Source organism: Phaenicophaeus curvirostris, chromosome 5 (assembly GCF_032191515.1).
Source record: "Phaenicophaeus curvirostris isolate KB17595 chromosome 5, BPBGC_Pcur_1.0, whole genome shotgun sequence".
In the NCBI taxonomy this organism is placed as follows: Eukaryota; Metazoa; Chordata; class Aves; order Cuculiformes; family Cuculidae; genus Phaenicophaeus; species Phaenicophaeus curvirostris.
In genome coordinates this window covers 37,449,009-37,463,897 of record NC_091396.1, presented here as the reverse complement: position 1 = coordinate 37,463,897, position 14,889 = coordinate 37,449,009, and the positions used below count along the sequence as shown (strand labels likewise).

The 14,889-nt window shown below is 40.0% G+C and overlaps 1 protein-coding gene across 2 annotated transcripts; it reads right to left on the bottom strand.

Moving 5' to 3' along the window:
- Window positions 1-413: 413 nt before the first annotated feature.
- ZNF770 (zinc finger protein 770) lies at window positions 414-9,131 on the bottom strand. Of its 2 annotated transcripts, XM_069858345.1 has the most exons (3): window positions 9,080-9,131; window positions 3,047-4,471; window positions 418-689 (listed from the first exon to the last, which is right to left on the bottom strand). In XM_069858345.1, exons 2-3 carry the CDS (start codon window positions 4,326-4,328, stop codon window positions 640-642), a joined length of 1,332 nt encoding a protein of 443 aa, XP_069714446.1. In that variant the 5' UTR covers window positions 4,329-4,471; window positions 9,080-9,131; the 3' UTR covers window positions 418-639. The 2 variants fall into 2 exon arrangements, with proteins under 2 accessions (XP_069714445.1, XP_069714446.1); XM_069858344.1 differs by having other exon boundaries at window positions 414-4,471.
- Window positions 9,132-14,889: the final 5,758 nt, after the last annotated feature.

The following is a 14,889-nucleotide window of genomic DNA, read 5'->3' as shown; positions in this document are numbered from 1 at the left end:
ATAGTCTTTACTGGTTTAAGAGTCATCTAAGTGTTATTCGAGTGAGCTACTGTTGCAAGATTATGACTTTCAGAGTTTTATGTTTATACCAGAAGGCAGACAGGAAAATGAAACGTTAGATCCAGCATCTCAATGTGAAGCCTAAGGTCTCATTAACTTCAATTAAGTTTCCTTTGTGTTGATTGGCCTTGCTAACTTCTTGTTGGTTCTGGGTGCGGTAACAAAGGCAGATCAAACAAATGAGAGATGATCTCACTCAGTGAGAAGCAGCTATAAAAGTGATTAAACAGTTTTTCTGTGGTTTATGATGACCTTTTTTTCCTTTTTTAATTTTTCCCTAGCCATATGTATGAATACCTTTATATATATATGTATATGTATATATTTTGCAAGTTTTGGCTTTCTGCAAATATTCCAAGGGTAGCACAGCAAAGCTCTGGTTTGCACATAAAATATACAATAGAAGTACAATATAAATAAAATAGTTTATTACAAGCATTTTAAAAGAGCTCTACAATACACTTTCAAAACATTTTATACAGTATTCTATCTTTCAATATGAAACAATTTCATAGGGAGAAAAAAATCTCAATACTTATAGTTATCATTAACGTACCGAATTCATCTGTCATACAAAAATCATAGTAACTGCAGACTGCTTCTGAATATCTTTCCTGGGTTTAACCACTCTGGAAATGGGAAAGAAGAAGGTGTATAGCAATAAAATACAAACTCCCTTCACCTTTCACTTCATTTATACCGAATACTAAAAAGCTCACGCCACTGCAAAACCTAGATAAATCACTTCAAAAATTAAAAAAAAATAAAACCACACACAACCCCCTCCATTTTAATTAAATAAATATGGATCTATTTAAATAGTGAAAAGAATGCCATGTATCTTAGATTTAGAAATAACATTAAAAACTTCAGGTTTCAACTATTCAGAAGTTGTATAACAAAGGAAACAATCTAAAAGGTAGTTTTTGCAGAGGAAAAAAAAAACCCAAACAAAAAAACCCCCATCATTCTTGTTCATACTGAACAAAGCTGCACTTATGCTTTTAACCAATCCCACAGGCAAAATGGGCAAAGCTCTCTACTTATCAGAAAGTGTAACTACAGATTCTATTAATACAAAATCAGAATTATTTAATTTGAACTAAGAGTCATTTTCAATCTCTTATATTTAATGAAATGAGAACATGAATTCATGACAAAACTTCTCGTCTGAGTTATTATCACATCTTAGAGAACATTTCTTTTACTGGTGCAATATGTACACTAAAAGGAAAGGCAACTGGAACAGATAGTAAGCCTTTTGTAATATTAATGATATTTCTTGTCCTCTTTTCTTGCAGAAAAAAAGTTCACTTTTGTATGAATTGGTCAGTTAAAAAAAAAAAAGCTAGAAAAGGCAAGGTATATTCAAAGAAGTGGAGGAAATGAAGTAGTGAAATTATAAACCGTGCTATATTAGCACTTTTTACTTATATTTTATTATAAAAAGGGAAAAGATCCAATTCCTCATCCACAAACCTCCAAGCAAAGTAGTTTAATTTTTTCTATTATCTCTTCTATAGTGCCACATGAACATGTTTTCTCATAAAACTTCTTCCTTTTCTTCTCTTTTTGTATGTTACATCTAACCTCTTTTTTTAAAGTAGGAAATAAATACAGCAAGCATCCTTTGTTTGCAACATCCAGTGAGCCAGAAAAAAAAGTAAAAGGACCATTTTTTTCTGCGTTATGAAAAGTACCTTTTTATCTTTACTTTTCTGATAGTTATCACTGGACAGCATGTCATAAAATACTACATGGGAAAAGGTATTATTTTTAAATATCCAGTTCATGGTTCACTGCAGATGGCTGAAACATTATTAATACAGTAAGATTGTGTATTCATAAATTAATTTAGAGAAAGAAATGCAATGTGGCATTTGTTGCATTTTTTTGTTTTGTTTTAAACATATCTCACTTTCATCTCAAATTATATCAAGTAGACAGTTCTGAAGTCAGCAAATTAACTCTTCACCAAGTCATCTCCATAACAGAAAAAGATAATCCCCTTCAGTCAAGTGTTTGATCTAACATAAGCCTTTTAATAATTATGTATTAAAAGTTTTGGTTGTATAATTTCATAGGGCATTATCCAGTTTTGATAAAAATGATTTATTGTCTGGTTGTTGCTCAGCGGAACTCAGCTTTAAGCTCTCTTTAAAGTGAATAAGGTGATGTCTTTTCAAATGTGGGGCCTGTCTGAAATTTTTACCACAAACTGAACATTCAAATGGCTTCTGTCCAGCATGCATAAGGTAATGTCTTTCAAGCTTAGAAGGCGATTTAAAACTTTTAAAACAGATACTGCATTGATACAATTTATTAACAACTTCACTTTTACCAGTACCTTCAGAAAAATCATGCCAATAGCTGTAACAGTTTTGCTCTGTTTCCAACAATTTACTACACAAATATGTCTGTGTGTTTCTACTGCTGGTGTCAACAACAAAGTCCCCTGCTTCATTTTCAACTTTGATCTCAGTCACTTGGTTTGACTGAATCAGCTCAAATTCTTGAAAGCCAGACGTCTGTGAAGGTGTTTGAGAATAACCTGAATAACCCACAGGCTGAAAAGACTTAAATTCAACATGATTTCCCTGAGGACTGAAAAGTTTGTTCAGGTTTTCAAATTCTACCTGGCAAACAGGGCTTTTATGGGGTCTCTTTTCAGCATGGGTGAGCTGATGTCTTTTTAAGTGAGCTGCCTGTCTAAATGTCTTCCCACAAACATTACAGCCAAAGGGCTTCTGTCCCGTGTGTGTAAGATAATGTCTTTGAAGTTTGGATGAAGACGGAAAGATTTTTTCACATCTGTCACATTTACACACTTTGTGTCTGTTATGTAGATTTTTAGCAGGAGCAGAAAAAGCATAGTGAAGTACTTCTGGGTTATCAAAGAAACCATCATCTGATGAACCATGAATAGAGTCATCTTTATTATGCAGTGAATCATCGATGTTTAACGTTCTTTTACCAGTACACATACCTTTTAAATTAATTCCAAAGTCGTGAGGTTGCAGGTGCTCTTGCAAAGGTAATGGCACAGCAAATGTTCTTTTCATCCGATTACTAAGTGCCTTGTGCATGTCAAGCTTGCTATAGCAATCCTTGAAAGGTTTAGTGGAAGCATGCTGATTAGAACGCTGATCTCTAGCTGCAACCAGGTCAGGGCTTTTAAGGTGACCTGATTTTACTTTTTTTCTGTCAAACAGAGAAAAATCTGTTGCCTTTCCTCCAGTACGCTTCAGCTTCCCCAGAATCTTATTTTTCATGCTGACGGTATGACTGCATGCTGTTGCACCATTATTTGAACTTTTGCCAGCTCCCAAGTAACACTTGTGCAAGTTTAGAACATGCTCCGTTTCAAAACACTGTTCACATGCTGGGCACTGAAAGGGTACAATATAAATGGAGTGAACATCACGTGGGTCATTCTCCTCTGCCTTGTAACTGTCAGCATTCTCAAAACTATCCCCCTTTCCTTCCAACAGGTTCTGTAGCCTGGGATACTTAAGAGCCTTTGCTTTGTATAAAATATTGGGGAAAGTCTTATTTCTGGTATGGAGCTGTGTGTGCTTCATGAGTTTGCTCTGTATTTTAAACCGCTTCTGACAAAAGCAGCACTGAAAAGGCCTTTCTTCTGTGTGTGTGAGCTGATGGATTTTCAAGTGTGTTGACTGTCTGAAAGATTTACCACATGAAGAACACTTAAAAGGCTTCTGGCCAGTGTGAATAAGGAAGTGTCTTTCTAGCTTAGATCTTGATGGAAATGTCTTCTTACATGACTCACAAGTGTGAGTTTTCTTTCTCCTTCTGGCACCATGTAGATGATCCACCTTCGGGCACCGATGCAGCATCCACCTCTCTTCAGTTGTAAAATATTTCCAGCATGTAGAACACCGAAATATGCCATAAGTGACCCTGTCTTGCTCAAAGTTCACCGAGTTTTCTGCTTGCTTGGTATCATTCTGACAATTTTCATTATGAAGCTGCTGATGCTTTAAGAAAGTGATTAAGTTTTTGAAGTTTCTATGACAAACAATACACTTAAAAGGCAGATTATGGGTTAACTGATGCCTCTCCAGGTGGACTAGCTGCCTGAAGGCTTTATGGCATACATGACATTCAAATGGCTTTTGACCAGTATGTATCAGATAATGCCTAGCTAATTTTGATGGAGTTTCAAACTGTTTATAGCAAATGTCACAAATATATGGCTTTTTCTTGGGCATCCTGTCACTTGTTACACAATGCTGAACTTTTAACATTTTTTAAAATCTATTATACCTCGCCCACTGTTAAGTTTCTTCAGACTGGTATTTCAAGTGAAACCATCAATTGCACAGTAAGATGGAAGGCTGTAGAAGCAGCAAGTTTTCTTAGGAGAGATATTCTTAAATCCCACAGGTCCCTAAAACAAAATAGAGAGTATGATTTAAGCCTATATTAATATGTAATTGCCTAAGTTTGCCTCATTTTCTATATAAGAGATCAAAAGCATCTATATTACGATACTCCTGATTTAACTTAGCTTAAAATGCTTTCCTGATAACAGAGTAATCACTTGTTAAGTTACATGACAATAAGAAACTATTTTTCAGAAGAAATAAATTTAAATCACCTGTGCTGCAGCACAGATATTGTTTAGTCCTGCATGTTACTTTAAAACATATACAGTTTGGCTACATTATGATATTTAGGTTATATACAAATAAAGCCTATTCTTAAAAAACCCACAAGAAACTTACTGTAGTAAATTTGTATCCTACAGCAGTAACTCTAACTCCCAGACGAAATATTTATGAAGATGAGAGGAAGAGGCATGCTTGGGCTTCAGAAATGAAAATTAAGTGAACGCAGTGTTAGTGAGAAATAAAAATTAATAATACATTGAAACTAAGTATAAAGTTACTACTCACATGTCTGCATCTTATCAACTCTATCCAGAAGAAACAGTAGTGCAAAAATTTTTACCTTATCTCAAAATGGGAAATACTAGAACTAGCCAAGAAGAGGCACACACTAACCATAAACCACAATGAGAACAGGGATAACCCCTAAAACCAAGAACAAACACAGGCTATGTTCACTATCTCACCACAGAGCTACAATACCAGAGTTGTGAAACCTAACCACGAGTATAGTCTGAAGTCATCATAAGAGTCCTTATAATAATTCACCATAATGAATATTTTTGTCTCAGACAAAATAATTACACAGTCAATTTTAATTTTCCTTGAATTTTCAACAGACAAAACACACTTGGGCAAGCTACCATGTCTCAGCTAAGGCATAATTACCTGCAAACAAAAAACAATAATTTGCAAGTGCCCAAGTCCATGAAAAGTTACAAAAATAATAATGGTAACAGCTACAAAGGACCGAGCCTTCCACTGTGAAGCCACTCATGTCTAAACAGCCTCCATAGTGATCTTAACAACTTAGCTGAGGTTAAGGAACCTCCTTCAACAGGGGTTCCCACTCCAATACATCGCCCCTCTTAAGAAGCTATTTTTCCTTGCCCTCAGCTGAGCCTTTCTTTACTACAAAGGTATTTGCTTCATCTTTTCCCCAGTGAACATGGAAAATAACAAAGTGTTCTCTGTCACAATTTTATATATTTAGAGTCTCTTCTCTGTCCTCTTTATTTATTTTTTTTTTAAGGAGAATTCTGGTTTTCCCAAGTATTCTTTTAGGTCCACCTTAATACCAAAAAGGAAAAAAAAAGACAGAAGAAAAAAGGAAGAAAGAAAAAGAACTAATTGAGTGTTTTAATAGTCTCTGGACTAACTTCAATTGGTCACATCCTTCCTAAATTGCAGCATGTAAAACAGATTATGTATTTCAGTCCACAAGAGCAGTAAGAACAGGAGAATCAAAATACTTCTATGGTATTACCTATATACTGCTATAAGGAAAAACAAACAAACAAACAAAAACCCAGCTAGAGGTAGCAGACTTTGAAACAACAGCATAATAGTTAGGACTTGTACTAACTTTGAAATACATGATACATTTCTACTAACAAGTTGTCAGCTGTAGAAGCAAAATACCACAAGTTGTATATCCTTTCTACATACCAGCAGAATAAAAACTAATTTACTCAAAGTCTCTAAAAGCCCTGTCTCTTCACTAAGAGTTAGTGTTCCTAGTTTCTAAAAATTCAGAAATATCTGAGAAGTACATTCAAAGCCATTGTGAAGAGTAAAAGCATACTGCAATTTAAAACAAGTTACAATGACATTCAAGACATATGCACAAAAGACTGAAAGTATCTGGTAAATCAAGATTTTTCTAAAGCTTAACGGAAAGAAAGCTAGTCACCTCTAAAAGATATGTTCCTATATAATTGTAGGCCTTATTAAATAACACTTGGATGTACACCTTAGATGCAGTTGTCACTACACTGAGGCACTACCTAATCCAACTGAAATTGTTCAGGTAGGACTTAGCAATGCTATCAAGCAGTTGAGAAAGTCAACTTTTTTTTCCTATTCTTTTCTTCTGTAGAATTTTAACAGCTACTCAGTTTCAGCCTCTTTTTTTGAAGATACAAGAAAACACAACACTCTTAGGAGACGTTTCCTCCCAGTTGTTGTCACATCATGTGGAGGCAAGGAGTTAAGAGACAATAAGTATGTGATACCAAATGCTTTCTAGTTTGTGCTACCATGAAGCTAGAGACAGTTAGGCTGAGAAAATGAGAAAAGCTTCCCTGCTATGCTAGAAGTTTCTGTACAGCTCAAGGAAGACTCCATTAGCAGGGAAGGAAAACCTCCTGGGAAAGAACTGCAAAGATCGATGAATTTTAGTTAACATACTGTCATACGTACCTAATTTACACATCAGGAAAATGCTCAAACAGTATAGTGACATGCAAAGAAAAAAAGTTCGAAGTAAGAGACAGCTGTGGCATATTACACAAGGGATTTTGTATTTAACTTATAAATTTTTTAAAGGTTCTGTCTGGTGAACGAGGAAAATACTCAGTAGTACAAGGTGCCAAAAGCAGAGTAGAGCTTTTTGCTGTGGTCTTCTTGCCCTGTGAAAGACTAAAGGCTCAGATAAGGTAAACTTAGGGGATGCAGGGGAAAGAGAAAGGAGCTAGGATGGGCATTATCGTGTGGCCCAAATACATTTTCAAATCCTCTTTACTAAGCACAGACTTCTACACATCTATTTCAGGGTGCTCTGTGCCTTGCACATCTAAGGAATAAACATACTGGTGCTAAAAATCAAAGAGCAAAAGTCAAGTTCAGAATATTGTCTCCTGCCAGCCTTGGAAGTACACAGGCTTGTCCTAATTAGAATTAGAAAACTTACTTCCCTATGTGATAAGGATGTAGTTTGCGACATCAGTACCATTTATATTAAATTGACACTACTTTTCATCTTGGCTTCAAGGTCATGCAGAAAAGGACAGTCAAAACGTAATGAAAATCACTAAAGACGTAAAGAGGACCCTCATAAGTCTAGTTTAAATTAATGTTGAAGTAAAGATTATGTTTAATAATAACAGAGATGGCAGAATACTGCAACAAAATGAAAACATGATGGAAGAAAATTCTGAATTCTAATCCAGTCTTTAATTATCAGAGAAAGTGTGGGGTTTTGTTTGTTTTTAAAAAAAACAACCCGAAAACCTAAAAAACCATAAAACAGGAACAAATGCAAGTTTTTCTATTTAGGCAGAAATAATTGACTGGAGGGGGAACAACTACTAGATTATAGTTGTGCAGAAAAGACTCAGCATATTCAGCTTCTGTTCCACTTCATACTCCAAGAGTAAGCATTCCGTCCATACCAGGATGCGCAAACAGAAATAAAGCTTTGATAGCATGTAAATCTTTCACACTACTCACTACTGCTTAGAATTCAGCTGGAGGACTCTATACAATTTTGAATACTGCCCTTCAAATCAAGTCAAGTATATGGAACTAATTGGAATGAGTCCAAAGGATCAAGAATGATCAGAGCTTAAATGCAAAATATACAGGAAAAGATTAAAGTGACTGGAAATGCTTAAGTTAAAAAAGAGGAGACCTGATTTAATAAGAACAAAAATTCCCCTCACTGCCCAAAAAACCCAAAACCAAACATAAGAGCCAACTTTAAAGAAAACGGAAATAAGCTGTTACCCAAACCATTTACAGTTGTGAAGAGAAATGGATGTGAATTATAGCAGACAGGATTCAAGTACATTATTGTCATACTTGCAAAGTTCTTCCCAATGAGCATATAAATATGTTGTGTGGGGAGATCATTCTGCCTCCAACACAGGAGGTCTCCAAAACAGTTGTACAAATATCTCTCAAATTCCAACACTCTTCTCGCCAACCCTATACAAGGGCTCATTTTCCTATGACTCATTAATATAATTCAAACAAGCCACTTAAGAATTGAAAATGTTGTATATTTCCAAATTTGCCATTAAAGAATTCTTTTGCATTCTTATTAGTACAGACCCCTGAGACAAGCTAATGCTTACAGCTTTCCAGACACAATTACCAGAACATTAATTATAATAAGTAGTGTGTGAAGAAACACAAGGTGTCCTTTGTGACATTAACTATAAAACAGACAAACCAAAATCTAGCTGCTGATTCAAAAAGATGTACAGCATGCAACAGAGAGAGGCATCTGAGCACCAAGGCAAACACACAGCATGCTGGGATTCCCCACCAGCTTCCTCTAGGAAAAAGTTCAGGTTGCTACGATAGGAAAACAAATTTCACCAGAAACCTAACCTACACCTGCAGTTATACAGAAATCAGTATCAAGCATTATGGCTCCTCCGGGGTGATACACCTCCTTTTCCCCTACTTTCCATGTATTTTCCAGAACACCTGAAGCGAAGCCAAACCCGCAGCCGCCTAACGCTGAGGCGGGGCCGGCTTAAGGACAAGCCTACGTCCTGCCGGCGGGACCCCAGCCCCCTCGGGCCGGCGGGACCCCCCTCCCGCAGGACACACTCAAACCCAGTTCCAAACGCCAAGCCCAGCAGCGCGGCGGCTCTTACAGAAAGCGGAACGCGGGCGGCGCCGGGGGGGGCAGCGGCAAGCAGGGGCCGGGGCCGAGGAGCAGAGACACTCGGAGAAACAACTACCGCACCCCCACCTTCCTCATCCCTCCCTGGGTTGCTGCCGCCTAAACTCTTCCCCCCCGGATGGCGCTCAGACACCGGGACGCCGGGAAACCCGGGCCGGAGCTTTCCGTTCCCCCCCGCGACGCGGCCCGGGCGGGACTTGGCGGGCGGGGCGGGGCCCAGCCGCTTCAGTGGTGCAAGAAGTCGCTACTGTTACAAAAAGTGGCAGGTTTTTATTTAAGCTAAAGTGTCCAGATGGAGATCCGTGGCAAGTGGTGTCCCTCAGGGGTCTGTACTGGGACCAGGGCTATTCAAGATCTTAATCGATGACATAGACAGCGATATCGAGTGCACCCTGAGATGACACCAAGCTGAGCGGTGCAGTTGTCACACCAGAAGGATGGGATGTTATCCAGAGGGACGTGGACAGGTTGGAGAAGCAGGCGTGTGCAAACTTCATGAGGTTCAACAAGGCCAAGAGCAAGGTTCTACACCTGGGTCGGGGCAATCCCCAATTTCAGTGCATGATGGGGGATGATGTGATTGAGAGCAGCCCTGCAGAGAAGGACTTGGGGGATGCTGGTTGATGAGAAGCTTGACATGAGCCGGCAATGTGCGCTCACAGCCCAGAAGGCCAACTGTATCCACTTTCTTGCTTGCAGTCAAGATCGGCGGGTCTAGACCTCTCTTCCTGAGGAGCAATAATAGCATTAACAGAGAAGATTAACAGAGGAATATTTCCTTCCTTATGAAAGGATATATTCAACTTAGGGAAACCCAAAATCTGTTATACAAGTATAGTGAAAGTAGCCACATCAACCATATTAAACACAAACACAAAATCAACAGTTGTGGCAAAAAAAAAAAAAAAATCTCAATACAGGTATAGTGAAAGTAGCCACATTAGTCTTAACAAACCCAAGACAAAATCAACAGTTGTGGGAAAAGATCTCAGCCCATCTTCAGTGGCGGAGGTTATAGCAGGGCGTGTCAGGACATATCCTTGGTCCACGTGGCTCCATTGATGATCATCAAGATTTTTGTTGTTGCTTTTTTGTTTGTTTGTTTACTGATAAAAAGAAAGAAAAAGAAAACTCATTCCAAGACAGGACCGATTTTTAAAACAAGGAACAATCCACCGTGTATTTATTTTATAGTCCTTTCCATGGGCATCAGTGGCTACCCATGCATACAGATTAAGTGAGGTTTTTAAAATAAGGGGTACCTGTCCAATATTTGGTAGGTTCACCAGCACGGGCTGTCCTGGACAATATTTCAGTTGAATAGGGGGTTCCTTCTGCTCCTTCCCCCCAGGCAATAAGTGTGGGGGGGGGGGGGGGGGGTAGGGGTTGGGCAAAAAGCAGTGATTTTAGGGCATCCATTCATTCTCTAACAGCTGTTTACTCTGGCCACAGAGTCCAGGTGCTGTTCTGGCCACCCAGACTCATGAGGTCAAGTGTGTGTACTACAAGTCCCTTTGTACGTTCTACTACCCTACCGGCCTGGGGATAGTAAGGTTTGTGGAATATCCACCGAATTCCTTCCGGTTTTGCCCACTCCTGCTCCACCCCAGCAGTAAAGTAGTTACCATTGTTTGACTGAATTGACATAGGCTTGAGGAGGAAGCTGAAGCATAGCTTCAGCCTCTTTACAGTGTTCTCCCTGGTGGCTCGTGTTAGTGCCTCAGCCTGAACAAGTCCTGATATCACCTCTACCCCAACCAGTACATATTGTTTTCCTCCTGATTTTCAAAATGGCCCTATATAATCGACCTGCCAGGTCTCCCATAATCCCCTTCCATCTTGCAGGTGGACGGGGGTGGGTCTTGCAGGGGCTGCTTACCCAGTCTTGTGCAACACATGCCACAAGTCGAGATTATGGTACTACATGTTTCTCATGTCACAGGCCATCCTCTGCTGCCAGCCTCCCTTACCAGATCTCTGGTCCCTGAGTGGCCACATTTAATATGCAGCCACTCTAATAAACATTCCCATTTTTCTTCCTTTTCTCCCCCAGCCAGAGTGGCTATGTGAGTGAGTGAATCTACCTGATTATTTAAAATGTGGGCTGGATGGTCTCCCCCTTGGTGGGCAGCCACCCACCCCACGAATATAGACCTTTTTTTTGCAGCCTTCGGGATTTCCTCCCACCTTTCCTTCTGCCATACAGGCCCTCGGTTCACCTCCCACTGGTTTTGTTCCCAGGAGGGGAGCCATTCTGTACAACCTTTGAATACTGCATAAGAGTCAGTGTAAATATATATAGGGCCAGTATGGTCTGTTTCCTTTGTGATTAAGCTCCAAACTGACATCAGCTCACCAACCTGCATGCTGCCTTCACCTTCCATTAAGGAAGGTGCTCCTCTGAGTCTACATGAAGAGCTACTACCTGGTACTTCTATAACTTTCCTTCCCTACAGGAGGACGCATCTGTAAACCAAACTTTTCTTAAATCTGAATTAAATGTAGGGGCTTCCTTGATATAAGATGGAGGGGTGTTTTCATTTGGGGACACAGAGAATTCCTCCTGTATTTGAAGCAGTTTGGGGCTACCCTCCTTTATTGTGTATATATTGTTAAAATGTTCCAATTGAGCATACCACCTCCTCACAGTCTCCTGCTGTACACCTCCCAGCGCGGGCAGTGTGTCAACTATCACAGGTTTTAAAACCTTAAAAGGCCCCCTCAAAATTTTTGGTTGTTGGTGAATGGTTTGTTTAGCCCTCTGTGGGGCAAGACAAACCACAAGAAGTCCCTTCTCCCAAGTGGAGCACTGTTTCTCTGCGTCCTTGAAACTAAGTGGAAAAAAACCAATGGGGCAGGTTGGATCCCCCGGTCCTTGCTGCCACATATAAATGCATTAATTAATTAATCCATTAATTGCAAACCCCCATTCTATTTGAAAAGGATCAGTAGAATGTATCGGCCCTATGGCTTGATACACTTCAGCCTCAAAAATCAGTAATTTTAAAGTCTCTTCATGTACTGGGGTGCAATCCCAGGCAACCCTCTTTCTGCTCAGGTCGCATAAAGGTCAGGCTAGGATGGAGAAGTTAGGGATGTGCTTCCTCCAAAATGTCAGCAGACCAAGGACATGTTGCAATTCCCTTTTTTTTTTTTCTGGTATTTTAATTTGTTCTAAAATTGTTAAGGTTTCAGGGAGAATACGTGTGTGTGTCCCCCCTTCCACCATATACCTAAAAATTCCACTTTTGTGGAGGGAAGCTGCACCTTCTCCCAGGGAATCTAGAGTCCCAACCCTTCCAGGCTGGCTGTAATTCTCTTTTGGGCTTCTCCCACAGCAGTGGTATCAGATCCACCTATCAGTATATCATCAATATACTGATATATTCTTACTCCCTCTTCAGGAGTGACTTCTGATAGGGCCTAGGCCAATGCATAATGTGCCAGGATGGGTGAGTGTTGATAACCCTGGGGCAGGCATGTGAATGTAAACAGAAGCCCCCCCCCCAAGAAAAGGCAAACTGACCCTGATCACTTTCTTGTATAGGTACCATGAAAAACATGTCTTTCACATCAATGGTGGCAAGAATGGTATGAGACTATTCCTGCATGATTGAAATCAAGTCTGCTATATTTGGCACTGCTGCCATCAAAGGGCTAGTGCCTGCATTCAAGCGTCTACAGTCAACTGTGAGTCTCCACTTCCCATTTGGTTTCATAACTGGCCAAACTGGAGAACTGTAGGGGGGTTGAAATAAGCCCCCGTATCAACCCAAAAATTTGTCCGTGTTTTGAAGGGCCCAAGTGGAAATGTAACTAATAGAGCCCCTTGTTTGCTTTCAGTGAGCCTTCTAAAATAAGCCCACTGGCCACCTTTCGGCTCAGCTAAAGCGGCGCACACAGTTTTCTGACCACTGGGATTTGGTAGCTTCACCAGCAGCGGTAGAAGGATCAGCTGCCCCCACCTCTAAAGGGGTTGTAGGTGTTTCCTTCTCTGTAGAGGGGTTCTTGTCCAATGGGTTCCACATTTCTATTAATAATTTCAGTTTGGGTAAGGGGAGGCCATCCATCAGTTCTCGAGGAACCCCTTTTCCCATACCCTCATACCACAACTGAGGCTGCAAAATTTCTCCCTGCCCCAGCCCACAGAACTGAGGCTTGTAACTTTTCCTCCATACCTACATACTCCACGCATCTACCGTAGTTCATTAACTCCTGGAGAGCGGTGCTTACTCCTGCACCTCCCCTCCATTGAACCCAGTGCCACAGACGAGGCCCTCAGGCGATATCCCAAGCTCTGTCCTTGGGGAGGTCTGCCGCTGAGAACCAGGTGGCAGTGAGGAACTCAAGTAGCTTACAAGGTGAAATTTCAATGTTCCTTTCCAAAACATACATGATCTAAATCCCAGCTAGTCATGAAACAGTTACGAGAGGTATGCCCACATTTTGTCTTCTGTTGATAACAGTGATGCAGAGAAAAATCTTCACTCACATTTCTTCGCTGACATATTTTGTTTGGTTTTGACCTTTTACATTACCTGCAAATCACTAACAGCCCTAATAAAAGATGTAGGTACCTAATCATCATTTACATTATGCTGAAGACCTCATTCTTGCCCAGTCCTCTGCTCCTCACTGATGGGGCATAACTCTTCTTACTTGCAGTGAAACACAGAAAAATAGAATGAGAGTAATAGTTCATGTCTGTCTTTTTGAAAAAAATTACCTAGCCTGGGAATCAGTCTGTCAGGGCCTGCTCCCAAGACACCACTAGTGCTTGGACCTTCTCCAGCCTGCACAGTCAAAGAGGGAGGGTGGATTGGTATCTGCACAGCAACTCAGAGTCCAACAGGTCTCTCGGGTTAAAATCAAATGCAGCGTTTAGTTCGGACGCAGACAAAATAACAAACCAGATGCTCAGGTGCACTTTCAAGAGGCAACTTCCTGAAGTTGCAAAAATAGATATCAGTCTGGTCAGATTACAATCTGATACCTTGAACACAGCCAAGGTCACTAAATACACCTCGGATTCAATCTGACACACACACCCCACAATGATAGGAAAGAATATAAAAACGCAGTAAGATAAGTAAGAAAGAGAGAGAGAGAGAAGTAGCAGCTGGAGAAAAGAAAAAAAAGATCACTACCCCAGTGGGCCACAGCCGCTTCTCGGGAACACGCCGTCCATCTGGCAGCAGCTCCAGCAGAAATTTGCTTTGTCTAGTAGTATATTTCAAGCTAAATATCATATCTGGTATAGTGTATTTAAGGCTGATACACAAACCAGTTTATTTAGAAGTCCATTTGTTGAATAAAAAAACCACAAATCGCTGGCTCACAGACTTGAATCTCTAGAATCCCTTAAGAATCCCTGCTTTGAAGTTATTTGCAGGCTCTATCAATTATATCTGTTTAAATGGACAAAATTAATTACTACAGAAGAGCATTTGATTTTTAAATTACCACTGATTGCACAGTGGGTATCTCAGTGGGAAAACAGGTACACGCAGGCTCTCAAATGGAATCAATATTAATTAATCTACAGATTGACATACTCCATAGAAAGTTCTCCTTCTCTTCACTTCCTTCTTGTAGATTCATTTGTTTCAATTTAAAAGGAATTTTGGATGACCTAAAAGTGAAAAATTCAAATGAAATATAAAACTGCACACAGTGTGCAAGTTTTTGTTTCTGGCTTCACAAATTTGGTGCCATCTGCTTGCCTGGATGGCCTCTGAGTTATACAGTGTACCTTACAACACTGACACATTATACTATGCA

Bases quoted from the DNA above. Each gene is read 5' to 3' on its own strand.
- ZNF770 (XM_069858344.1), bottom strand. From the start codon at position 4,328: ATGTTAAAAGTTCAGCATTGTGTAACAAGTGACAGGATGCCCAAGAAA.